This window comes from Nicotiana attenuata, chromosome 2 (genome assembly GCF_001879085.1).
Source record: "Nicotiana attenuata strain UT chromosome 2, NIATTr2, whole genome shotgun sequence".
Taxonomy (NCBI): domain Eukaryota; kingdom Viridiplantae; phylum Streptophyta; class Magnoliopsida; order Solanales; family Solanaceae; genus Nicotiana; species Nicotiana attenuata.
In genome coordinates, this window is record NC_031990.1 from 79,644,509 (window position 1) to 79,658,507 (window position 13,999).

General features: G+C 35.0%; 1 protein-coding gene across 1 annotated transcript; it reads right to left on the bottom strand.

The window, feature by feature from the left end:
• Window positions 4,646-12,867, bottom strand: LOC109213545 (triosephosphate isomerase, cytosolic-like). The gene is made up of 9 exons (XM_019377363.1): window positions 12,728-12,867; window positions 9,086-9,161; window positions 8,526-8,649; window positions 7,966-8,050; window positions 7,710-7,842; window positions 6,116-6,210; window positions 5,453-5,531; window positions 5,024-5,106; window positions 4,646-4,944 (listed from the first exon to the last, which is right to left on the bottom strand). Exons 1-9 carry the CDS (start codon window positions 12,764-12,766, stop codon window positions 4,894-4,896), a joined length of 765 nt encoding a protein of 254 aa, XP_019232908.1. The 5' UTR covers window positions 12,767-12,867; the 3' UTR covers window positions 4,646-4,893.

Genomic DNA, 13,999 nt, shown 5'->3' on the forward strand with positions numbered 1-13,999 from the left:
GCTATACACATTTGAATTATTGTTATGTACAGTTAACTTAGTTGGTAGGACCATAAACAGGTATAGCGCATGAATTTACTGCACTATATATGTATAGCATTTTAATTCCATGCGCTATACCTGGCAGTCAAGTCGTCAGAGTATAGCGCACAGATTTCAGGCGCTAAACTAGTATATCGCAGTAAATTCATGCGCTATACCTTAACATCAAAAGTTACCGTTAAGGTATAGCGCGGAGAATTTCGGCGTTATATATAGAAAAGTAACTCTTTTTTTTACACTCATTAACGTAATATATGTCCAAAAAGACAATAAAAAAGTTCTGGACTCGCGAAACTAGAGGTGAAAATCCAGTTTGGCCAAACCTAGTAATTTTGATTTAAAATTTATATTTATCTTAAAAATTTATTTAATGTATATTAAATTATTAATTTAGAACCAAGTAAAATAGAAAGATAGAAATCCTGAATTTATATACCTTAAATTTTTTCTCCACCTCTAGCTAGGAAAACAAGTGCTTTTCTCTTTTTGGCTTTCTATCCTTTGAAGACTTTCTTAATAGCTTGTTTGGATGGTTGTTACCTATTTTATAGTATTATATTATTACTTTAAATACAATGTTTGTTTTGATTGTTACTTAAATTTTATTGTATTGTATCGATAAATTCGTCTTACGTAACGACGAAAAGTGTCACTTTATGGAACAACGAATTTGGTGTGGTGGCATCATTATCTTGCTTTTCTTTTTTCTCTCATCTTGCCCTTCCTTATTATTAAATAATTATATTTTATCCTTTACCCTACTCTTTTATATGATAATTCTACTCCGTATTTGTTCTTCATATTGTTGGTGCGTGACATTATGAAACGACGACAAACCATATAATCTATTCAAATATTGTATTCATCAAACAATACAATACAATAAATTATGAAACGATATGCAACACCAATCCAAACAAGCTATAAGTCGTCTCATGAGTCATGTCATGTGGAATGACCCAAACCAAAGAAATTTCGTGACATTCTTCCTTTTTTGGCTTCATGAATCAAAAGATTCTCAACCCCACATAACCTTATTGTCACGGGATGGTTTGGTTTAGCCACAAGTTATACAAAAATTCATCTTTAATTAAACAATATTAAGTATTGCTGTATTGGGAAGGAGCTTCAGCAGGAAACAAGAGAGTGCGCCATACCTTTCAAGCTAGCATAGATAGCAGCGGGAGCCCAAACAAATGTTTCACGCACTCGCGTGGAAGAAGTCCTATTAGACTAAATAAATATTTTATTTATTTTTTATATATGTATCGGAATATCAAAGTAATAAGCAAACACATTAAATTGGAGTCTTTTATCAAGCTCGACAACATCGTGTTGTAGCTTGGAATATATTTGATAAATGGACCTTGGGCCTAACTCAACTCCAAAAGCTAGCTCAAGAGATGAGGATTGTCCAAATCGATATAAGGACACCACCCATCCTCTTCAATGTCGATGTGAGACTCAACGCCCCCTCTCACGGCAGGACTGGACATCTGGAGCGTGGACAATTATGGGGGCCCAACATCAGAAAATCGGGATGGGTCCTGCTCTGATACAATGATAAATGGACCTTGGACCTAACTCAACCCCAAAAGCTAGCTCAAGAGGTGAGGATTGCCCAAGTCCATATAAGGAGACCACCCATCCTCTTCAATGTCGATGTAGGACTCAACAATATTGTCAACGCTGATCTTGCGACTTGCTGGATTCCGCATCAATGTAAACTATCTTTGAACATGCATCATACTTGAAGAAAGGCTACCTAGATGGCACCGAGAAGAAAAAATATTCAAACATGAGTATTGCATCTTACTCCCTCCGTCCCAATTTATATAGCGGTGTTTGACTCATACCAAGTTTAAGAAAGATGGGAAGATTTTTGATATTTGTGGTCTAAAACAAGACATAAATATTTTTTTGTGGCGATATCATCTCATTAAAGTTAAAGTATGATGTTTAAAGTTAAATTATTTCTAAATAAGGAAGCATAACATCGTCGTTCTTTTTGGGAAAGATTTAAAAGAAAGTATGACACGTAAATTGGGACAGAGAGAATCTGTTTTTCTATTTAGGGAGAAGTGTTAAAAATTCATCTACTATGATTAGCTTCATTACACTTTGGAGTTATTCATACACTTGTCGTTAGTAAAACATCTCGTACTGTCGTGTTGATTTGATGCTCATGGAGCTCTGACATAAAGTATAATGTAAGGAAATTTTAATCCATATACGAAGTAGAGGGGTAAAATTGGACTATTTTCAAAATATTTAACGCCTGAAAAATTCAACTGATCCATGTCGAAGCTCGTTAAAGTTAAAAGAAAATACGTACACAAGGATATGAATAATCTCTAACATATATGGAGAGTAAAATTAAGAATCATACTAGAGAGGGATAAATTTAAACTCTTTCCTTCTGCATATTGAGTAGCGTATTTTATCTTCTTTTGCATTTGGCACAAATAAAAAAGATTATATGGTATTTTAATTATTTAACCTGTTAAAAGATTCATACTTTTTCGTTTTGCCAGCTTTTGTATAATAGTAGTAGTAGTGCTTTATGAATATAGTAGACTTGACAAGCATAATATTTTGACTAATTTTTGGATCGGATTTCAATTATGCAGCTCCTTAGTTTGACCAATCTTTTGTTTCCAGAAGGGTACAATCATGTACAAGACTGCCTTCTAGAAGCTTTTAACGAATACAATGTGTGAACCAACTACAAAGGAATAAAAAAAAAATTCGAGATGGAGTATTTTAATTAAAAACCTAATACTATCAATAATATATAAAACAGTTCAATGATCAAAACAATCGTCAATCACTAAGATGACTTTGAATTGGGGTAGGAATAAGGATGGACGCACAACGACCTGCACATGTTGACTTAGCTCGTCAATTTTGGAGATATTGGTTGACGGCACTGGCTCCGGGGACAAAATCAAAAATATTTTATTCGTACTCGATGTTCATATTAAATTATTTCTCATAAGCATGGCTCGAGGAACGAGATAAAAAATAGTAACCCGTGTTCATATCAAATTATATTAACTTCTCATAATTAAGTGGTAAAGTGAAGTCAAAATGAATATTAATTAACCATTGTTAAGCAATATGTATTTCTAAACAAATACATATATTCATTCATTTATTTGGTGTAAATACCACGTGCGGACAACTTGATGTTGTATTTTTAGATGGATTTAGACTATTGATGTTCTTAAGCGATTATAATTCATGTTCATTATAATAGTTATCTATAGGCAACTTTTAAGTAAGCTGATGGTATAAAAGAATTTTTCCACTATCCGTATATAGATATTTAAACCAATTATTGGCTTATATTCTGATTCCCAACGGCTGTAGAAGGATATTTGATACATGCACTGGCTGCTGGCAATTTGCAGAAGCCCAGCCACAGAGTCACATGCTGCCTTGCCTTAGACATACCCCCTCCCATACCAGAAACGCATTCATATACAATATTGGTTTATCTATTCTCATTTGATGGGTGTGCCTCATTTTTCCTATCTGGTTACAATTTGCTTTAAACAAAAAATAATATAATATAAGACAGCACGGGGCAGCATTCCACGTTCATGTAGTGTCAAAGGAAGGGTCGCATCTCAAGAATGTAATATAGGCAGCCTATCCTAACACAACTGTCAGTGGCTAATTTTACCGCTTAAACCCGTGACCTATAAGTTATATGAAATAACTTTACCATTCCTCCAAAAAAAAAAAAATCAAAGGATGATATGCAAGTCGAAAAGTGTGGACTGCTTGTCTCTTTCTGGCCTAAACATCGCTAGGCTACAAAGAGTGAAAAAGACTTGTAGATATTGTTAGGGATATCTCTGGTCCTAAGTGTTCCCCCTAGAGCTTTAATTTAGTGAAAAGTGATGCATTAAAGTAGAAATTGACACCAGTCTAAATGGCTGCTATTTAGGAATTAGCTAGTGCGTCATGAATTCAGTTTTTCAGCCAAATATCTTGAATTGTCCTAAAGATAGATTTTTTTTTTTAAATTTCAGGACAAAATAAATACAGCTAATCTCTAAATAGCATCCCTGAGAATAACTATCCGTGCACTTGCCCCCGAGTTAAAGGCACTTTATGAGTCCAAACATGCGATGGACTGAACCTCTGACAATTAAGTGCACTATATTAATTTTCAGGGATTTTTGATTTTTTTTTTAAAAAAAAAGAGAGGATGCTAGGTCATAAGTCATGACATACGTGAATTGGCTAGAGGTCATAAGCTGAGGTCCCTTTGTGCTCTCTGAGCCATTGCATAGAGTTACTATAACCTCGAAGATTACCATTTGACAACCCTACCTAAACAGAGAGATGTTACGGAAGAGCAAAAGGAATAACTCGTGCTGGACAATTTGTAAGATTATAAAAAGTAAGTCTCCAAGAGGCAGCATATCTTGACCAAGAGATATTTCCAAACTCCTTAGCAAGACCTGCAGGCATGTTATATTCCATAGTATTTCATGATTGGGGCCATATATTCACTCTATCTTCTATTAATGCTTTTTCAATGACAATGATTTCTCCAAAGAAAGATTCAGGATCAATGCATATACAGTGCTATTTCAAGAGTCATCTTATTGAACATCAAGCAAATTAAAGCAGGCATATTGAAATAACATAGTTGAATAAATAAACAAAGAAACAACGATTGAACATCAAGCGGATAAAAGCACGCATGTAGCAAAGAGCACCTTATTTATGTTGAAGGAAATCCTTATGCCTAACATGTATTCTTGAAGCTTATTTACCATAAATGTACAACACTATCTGAGAAAAGAGGGCTCCTTGTAGCAATACTTGATTCAACTAAGCAGTTGTTTTCACTGTTGCGGACTTGATGATATCAATAAATTCAGGCTGTGATGTAACAGAGATTTAAAGTTAAAAACCACATATGCCTGCACCAAAACAATGGAAGAGGAATGCTGAGACAAACCTTTAGTGAAGCTCCACCAACCAAAAAACCATCCACATCAGGTTGTGCTGCCAACTCTTTGCAGTTAGCTCCATTTACAGAACCTGCAAATTATTTTAGTAAAATGAGAAAAAGTAATGCTGGATTTTCATCTCAGTTTCTCTCTTGGAAGAATGTCGTATTTAAGTTCATGTAAATTAATCTAGCAAAAGGAATTGTTAGTTACACAAAAACAAGTTCTCTTGCAACGATGCACAATCAGTATCATATTCTATTTTTTAGACCAATAAGTTACAATACGGAAGTTGTGCACACTTCTTTGTAACACCTAACAGATATAAATATCAGGAAATATCTCTTCCATGATAGCAAACTATTACTTTACGCAATACTATTTCACTTGTACAATTAACACGACAATAAACAAAGAACAGGTATGTTTTTACATACCTCCATAGATGATTCTAGTGGAAGCAGCAACTTCTGCACCACCATTAACATGAAGCCATTTCCTTAATTCAGTATGAACCTGGCAGAGATGCACCTTTTTGTAGTTAAATGTGTTGGCATAGAACGAGAAGACAATAACTTAAGAACCCATACCTAGATTGCTAAACCTAATTGGAAATGACGGAACTAACTTGGAGGAGGTAAACATCATATTGTGCATTCATGTCAACTAGGTGTCTAAAAATTCTTGAAAAAAGTACTGAAAACCAATGTATAAGCTCATGAATGAGACATATGAACCTCCGAGCTCGACATGGCCTCTAATTGGCCGAGATCTGCTTCAGCAGGCAGAGGCTTGCCCCACTGTAAGTATAAGATTTCCAGCAAAATGCCGTGTCTACAACTCCTTCCTTATAAGGAATAAGGAGCTAATACAAGAGGAGTACTTAATACTGTGTGACTTCAACAGTTGAAAATTTTGAAAAATAAATTAGGTGATCATTCTGTAAATGTGTGCTTTGGGTATCAGCCACAGCTCGTTTTCATTAATTCTCTCCCTCCTTCATACATCTCGTACAACTTTTTACCACATTGGCAAACCGTCACAAATACATAAAAACATACATCATCAGTAATTGAATAGCTAAGAAAGATTCAACGTACTTCCTGAGCCTGAGCTGGAGTAGCAACCTTTCCTGTTCCAATGGCCCACACTGGCTCATAAGCCAAAACAATATTGGACCAGTGTGGTATTCTTTCTGTGAAGAAGATGGTCACCATTATCGTTCACATAAATGAAATAAAGATAAAATTCAGATACACCCCCATACATTTTCTAAACTTGCTTCCTTCCGATTTAGAAAACGATGCAAATTACCCCATAGGAATAAACTCTTCATTACCGTTGAGCTAAATTTTGTGAGGATAACCCATGCGCTTTCTGTTATTATTTGGCATTAAGAAAATAAAGTACCTTTTTACACACATTCTTTTATCAGGATTCGCATAAAATCGGTAAATTTTCACACTCTACTTAACTGCAAGGGGATTTGCAGGTTTCCAAGATCAGAGAAGAGACATTAGCCAAATCCCTGAGCAAAGAGTATGCAAGTTTCAAACATAATAGGGAGGCAGGTATTTCGGCTTTTTCTCACACGAAGAATTAAAAGTAGTCTATGTAACAGATGATGACACCAAGAACGATTGGAAACTCCAGTTACAAATTAATAGGCATTAGTAGAAGCATAATTTACTACCCATCAGTCAAGCTTTCAAGACACTTCACTTGACTTGGTATGCCTACATCTATATCCAACTTAAAAGTGGGGATGAGAAGTTTCTTCCTGCTAGCAGTTTGGAAGTATTTGTAATCGACATGCTGTTTGAGATTGTCATAATTTGTTATATCATTTGCTTCAACGCAGAAGATTCCTTTTATATTGATAGGGATCCCCATTCATCCCTAACTGATCATTTTTAGTTTCTTAAATGCTTGTAGTCCACATGCTTAAGCCATTCATTCCTAACTGATGGCAGCAGTATCATGAACTATTACAAAGCGTATTACAAGGAAGAACTTTGGCATGCTCTGGGGAGAAGCCACTGCTTCTTCTTTTTTCCCCTTCTTATTAGGGTGCCCAGACCAGCATGCATGCACATCGACAAATCTAGTAGGCAGCCTGCTACAGGCTACAACTACAACACAGTTGTCGCCTACACTTACCCACCAAGTCTGCACTCACACTGATTGTTGTAGCTGAGATTCGAAACTTGGATCTCCAGGTTGTTACTCCTATACCTCAACCACTCGGTCATCCTTTTGAGAAGTACCCAACTTACTTTATGATCCCATTTCAGGTGGAAATAAGAAAACCAAGAGTTCCTTAAGTTCAAAAAGTAGGTAGAATAAACAGTATAACACAACATAATGAATGACAATGCTCCAATCAAACATTCATCACTGATCAAGATTTTTTTTATGACCAAGAAATCTGTCTGGAGCAGAACCATTGGCCAACCGCAGCCTTTGTAACTCGGGGATGATAGGCCCACCCCTCTACTCTACTCCATTTAAATACCAGAGTTAGTTCGCTTGGCACAAGGCTCAAATCTGTGACCTAAGACACAAGCCCTCTTTGCAAATTGAGCTAAACCCTGAGGGGCACTGATCAAGAAGTTATTTATAGTGTTGTAACAATAATGTTCACATAAATAAAGCTTTTTACTTCCCACTTCACAGGGACTATCAAGGACATACCTGCAATTGCTTTTGTTTGTGCTGCAACTACAGCCATCGTAGCTCCTGATTCTCGCTGCTCAAGAGTCTCCCCAACACAGGCAATCACTTTTAAGCCTTGAGAAAGTGCATATGCAACTTTATCACCCACAAACTGCAAACAAAAAAATAAATGCTATACTCAAAGCAAGAATACAAAGAGAAAACAGTGCATATTTATTAATTACAAAGACGCAGGGAAACTTGAATTTTTACATGTTTCCATATCATAGCTTACATCATTTGATTCATTCAGTAAAAGCCTTCTCTCAGAGTGCCCTAGGATTACCCAGGGAATGCCCAAATTGACCAACATCTCAGCACTATGGAAGCAGAGAATAGTATTAGCGTAATGTCGATTTAGTTAAATCAAAGCAAATAACTAAACAAATAAAATTAACCTTATAGTTGACCAGATCAAGAATACTCAATAAAAAAGCATTCAACAATTCAACCAAGTAAGAGATACTTTTACAGAAACAAGAATCGGAAACTCCTGATATGTGTATGCCAGTGCGTCCAATTTTTCGAACATTTAAGCAAGAGATGTTACTTATTTCTAAAAAAGAAAGAAGCTTGACAACAGACCAAAAATAGATAAGTAGGAAATTAAAGGGCACATTAGTGGCAGAAAATACAAGTTTTAACATAAGTCCAGGAATATCTGACCAAGTAGTATAACCGACAATTGGTTAGAGGGAATTCTGCTCAGTATGCTTGTACAAATTCCAAATTGCCCATTCATCAGATATTACCAGAGATATTCAGAAGGCAAATATGTCATGTCAGTGAGCATACCTAACCTCACCAGTAAATGCACCTCCTTTCCTAACCCAACAGTTTTGTGCAGCAACGGAGAAATCAGGACGCAACAAGGTTTTGACTAATGGAAGAAACACAAATGGAGGACTGATCACAACCTCTGCAGGAAAAGCAAATCCACATGTAGCAATGGTATAAGACTTAGGAAAACAAAAAACACTAGAGAGTAGACTTCCAGCCAAGACAGTGGAAAAGCATCAAAGAAAATCACTTTTCATTAATTCGGATAGGGTAAAGAGATTACTTTATTGAAAATGTTAAGACGTAAATTTCAGAAGCCTAAAGAAAATGTATACAAAGAAAGAAAAACAATTGAAATACAAGAAGAAACCCCAAGATAATGAAAGGCAAATAGTAGATTTGTTCAAAGCTAAATCATACATGGTAACCTAATCTGAACATTCTAAGTGCGCAGGAAAGAGTTGAGAACTTCAGTGTCAATTTAGAATTACAACTTCAGAAGCAATTCAAATCATCTCCATAACCAATTCTTTTTCCTTCTCTACTTCATTGGCAGCTTAGGGCCAGAAACTCACCAACAACATCCTCAGAAGGAACTTCTGCTTCACTCAATGTGGTCACAATTTTTTTCACTTCCTCCACCGTTCCATTCTGCAAACATATTTTAGTTTAAACAAAGAGCAATATTCACTATAAAGAAGTAAGGAAGAAACTATATCCTCAATCACAAAGAACGACTTGAATTAATTAAACTCATCTTGTCTTTGTGAATCAGCAGGTCAGTGCTCCTTGAAAAAATCATGATGCACATATAGAAGCTACAGAATACTTTCAAACAAACTTTGTATCAAGTGATATATTTAATTTAACAGATCTAGTTAATTTAAAGCCTAATCTTTTTGTGATAAGGATTTTAACGCCTAAAACTTTATGTGATTAGACAGATATGGAAATGGAACACAAACACATATCGAGTTACTCGGGTCCGACACCAATAAAAGAATACTTGAAATGGTGTCATATACATATCCTACTTCCTTCGCTATAATTATTTCTTTTAAATTAGACAATTGATTCAACCCATTTGGACATTAAAGAAACTCTTGGACATTCTCTGGACACCACTTCCTAACCTCTTTTTAAAGAATAAATTGGTCTCTTAACTTTATTCACTTGAGTCCTAAAATGATACGAAGAGCAACCTGTACTATATTCTCAATAAGGCGCTTTATGTACTTTTACTAAACATTATTCTAATATTCTCTCAACTATTGCCTTTGACATTGAAAATACTGCTACTTTTTTGGGTAGATTAAAATCATAACCCTTAATTGTCAAAATTTAGTTATTGTCTGACTTGATGCTTGTGCATGCATCCATGCTACTTACTAAGAAATATGTACGACATCTATGAGGATTTAAGAACTTTGAGTCAGAAAAACTTAACTTATCATTCGAAGATACAAATAATAAAATGCTAGAAACATAATCATATTTAATTCAATTAGTTACCTATAATTTTTGGCTATTATTCCATAGATTTATCTTTTAACAAGCATTATCATTACATAATGCAATGAGTATTAAATTTAAATAAATGGATTTAGATTTTTCTTTTTATATGGTAAACCACATTTGACTAGCAGGGAGCTCAAAACTGAATTTTCCCTCTGTGCTCCCTCCCTTGACTCCAACCCCTATCCTCACATTTGGAGGTGGAAAGCCCTTTCCACTACGCTATTCATCCCTTGTCAAATAAATGGTTTCAACTACAAATAATTGTACATAAAAATTACAAAATAATCTAAATCTTAGAAAGAAAAAAAAAGAGAGCATATTTTCAGCTTTTCACCAATATAAAAAAGGAGATCACTCAATTATATTTTGATGATAACATCCAGATTACGTAAGATCTCAATTTCATCAACAAACAACCTTATCATGTAAAAATCTGCATAGCAACTTTCAAAGAACAAAAATCCACTAATTTTAGACATCATTCGAAATTTATTATACTATGCAATGAAACTAAATTAATTGATCTCAAACTTAGTCATATATGTTCCCTAAGTTGGGTGAAAGCTATAAGAATGTTTCACTTATGCTGAGGGCAAGCCTTGGCGCAACAGTAGAGTGACCATTTGGTAACCGGTAGATCACGGGTTCGAGCCACATAAACAGCCTCTTTGCAAAAATGCAAAAAGGAATGTTATGTACGGCATATGCCCACTCTGCCCCTTTTGTGCATTAACCTGAAGCATTAAACCCCTGTCTGCTAAGCCCTTCTATGTTGCTTCATATCCACATGTACAACCAGGGGTGTAGCCAGGATTTCAACTTTATGGGTTCTGAATTTTAGAGTGACGACTTCAAGTGCTAATAACAGGGTTCTAAATTCATATTTGTACATATCTAATGAATTTCTTAACACAAATATATTGTTTAAGTAAAAGCTACAAATACATTGTTTAAGTAAAAGCTATTGGGTTCGACAGAACCCGTACCCGGACTTTTAGCTCCGGACCTGCATACGAGTGTAAAAGTTTTGTTTAAAGGCATCCAACCAACGTAATTTCTCGAATATATATACAAGAAAGCTTAATAGCTCTAGCTTTTTCGATTCTCTTACCATGACACAGTTGTTGAGACATAACAATATAATTGAGTACTTAGACTTGCGCTCTCTCTAACAGTGTAAGCTTTTACATGAGGTTATCACACAGTTCAATATAGTACCAGAGCAGGTAAAACGTCTCTCTGTTACCAAAATACAAAAGTTATTTCCACGTGTTTGACATAACATAATTAAGTGATTAAAAGTGTGTGTTTTCTACAAGCTTAAACATTGAGACGAGGCGGTCACACCGTTCTAACAGCAATAATTTGAATGTTGTTACATTGCCAAATTAAGTATGCTATTCTCCAGTGTCCAGCTATGTTATCAACTGTAAACTGCAATGATTATAATTTAAAACAACACCTTCGAATACTAGCAGCAAATAGTGTTATTAAAAGCGCACGCTTCTCGCTTAAAGTGCAGAAGCGAGGCGAGGCGACTGACCTGCGCTTTTCTGCCCTAAAGCGTGACTCACATGAATAAGCGCACGCTTTACCCTAAAAAGCGAGAAGCGAGGCGATGAAAAAAGCACAGAAAAGCTCGCTTAAGCGAGGTCCAGACATCTGCTAGGGATTTTTTTTTTTTAAAACTTGCAAATACACTTGCGCACAATACTTCCAGACATCTGCTTCTCTGCTGCAAGCGACGACTACACTGTTCGAGTAAGTTTCTCTTCTTCTCTTCTTATCTTCTCCTCTTCTTCTTCCCTTCTTCTTCTTCTTCCGTTCTTTCTTCTCTTCTCTTCCTCTTCTGATTTTCTTCAGTTCACTGTTCGACTCCTTTTTCTCTTCTTCTTTCTATTTTTTTCAGTTTTTATTGCTCTGTTCTGCCCTAATTTATGCTCTGTTTTTCTCTGTGTGCTCTGTTTTTTTGTTATTTTCTGTTCTTCACTGTTCACTGGTTCGACTCCTTAACTGTTCTGTTTTTTTTTTTTTGGTTATTGATTGTAGTAAATTCAATCTTATTATTCAATGGCATCAAGCCAAAAAAGAGATCCAGCTTGGGCGTATGGAGTTGCAATTGGCAGTAGTAGCACAAAAGTGCAATGTATCTTTTGTCAAAATATTTGTAACGGTGGAATACATCGTCACAAGAGACATCTAATTGGTGGTTTTAGAGATGTCAAAGAATGTTCAAGTGTTCCGGATTTTGTTAAGCGATATGTTATTTTTATTGAGTTCTTGGTCATTTATCTATGCCTATTTAATTTTTTTTATTTATGTGTTAAATTGCGTTCACATGAAAAAAGCGCGCTTCGCTTCGCGCTACCGAAGCGAGGCCTCCTCGCTTTTTTCCGCTTCTCGCTCTCCAAAACACTGGCAGCACATGAAATCCACAAAAAAAAAAAAAAATATTTTCTAATTCATGCGAAAATCTCAATTCAGAATGCCAAATGCAGGTCTAGGTTTACACGCGCATCAAGTGAAGTATCGAGCAATTGAAAACCTAACGTGTTGAATCAATCTAATAAAGATAAAGTTTGAAAATACAAGCATGATTTGATAATCGTGCAGCAGGCAAACTACTTATTTTTTTGTTTAAAAGCAAAGGAATAACAAAGGAAGAAGGAACAAAAGAGAAAGAAATATAAGAGGCATACGCATTTCCAGTTGCCGCCGACGAAAAATTTTCTGGCCATTCTTTCTTTGTGTTCGGTTTAGACTGAGAAGAAGGTAGAAGGATGTGTTGTTGCTGTAAGAATGCACTAGAATAACAAGTCCCAGAGAGGCTACCAGGACAGTCCTATAGTCCTCTTGTTTTTTCTTTTTTACTTTTTTCTCTTTATCAATTTTCCCTAAAAAATATATAAAAAAACAGGTCATATTTGCTACTATACTAGTCGAAAAATACTTTTGGCTCATTCATATCATGATGGTTAACAAATAGTCTTGTATTTGTGCTTATCATTACTAGGGCGGTGCATAATTTGGTAAATATCGAATTATCATACCGAAATTAAAATTTTGATATTTGGTATTCGATATTTGGGTATTTGGTATGGTATTTTGTTTAAGTTTTAAAAAGAAAATGGTATTTGGTTTTTAACTATTTCAAAAAATAATATCGAAATATTGATACGCGTACCGAAATATATAATAGAGAAATTTTCAGAAACCACTATTGTTTAGTGGCTATTAACTTGTTATAGCTACCATTTACTTAATTACTTCTTATAGCTATCTTTTCAGTTGTTATGGAATGTATTCGATGTATTCAAGCTACTGTATTCGCGAATACAGTAGCAAAACAATGCGGAAAAACAGGGCATGCCAGCTATCATCCGTTGTATTCATATGTATTCGCGAGATATATTCATGAATACATCGCAAAAATAGGCATCTCCATCTGTTTAAAAACGGAAAGTGAATCAATTAATGTGATAGACTCCTAATATAACTCAACAAACTCAATTATAACACGCAAAATTATTAATCCAGTTAAGGAAAAGATTTCTCGGACGAAAAACACCCAAAACACAGAGCAATATTCAGAGATTTAGTTCATCCTTTTTTTCGTCGTATATACTTACAACCTCTTCACCAATTTGCTGTATCCAACTGTATGGATATGTATTCTGGCTAGTTGTATAATGTATTCATAGTAGAATTGTAATAAATACATCATGTATAATGTTGTATTCATAATATATGTTTCTCTAACAAAATCTTAATACACCTAAAAGTCACTGTCTACAATCTAAATACATTTCAGTGGTTGTATTCATTGATTTTCTATTTATATTGAGAGTATTTTACTGTATTTCTTTGTATTGTTGTTTTAAATACAGATGGATACACTTAGGTTGAAAATACAGATGAATACAGTTAGAACTAACAATGTATTTAAAAATGTTCTTGTATGAACTCAAATA

Bases quoted from the DNA above. Each gene is read 5' to 3' on its own strand.
- LOC109213545 (XM_019377363.1), bottom strand. From the start codon at position 12,766: ATGGCCAGAAAATTTTTCGTCGGCGGCAACTGGAAATGC. The intron at 8,051-8,525 runs GTATGCTCACTG...CTGCTTCCATAG, and splicing joins GCATTTACTGGTGAGGTTAG to TGCTGAGATGTTGGTCAATT. The intron at 4,945-5,023 runs GTTTGTCTCAGC...GTTACATCACAG, and splicing joins TTGGTGGAGCTTCACTAAAG to CCTGAATTTATTGATATCAT.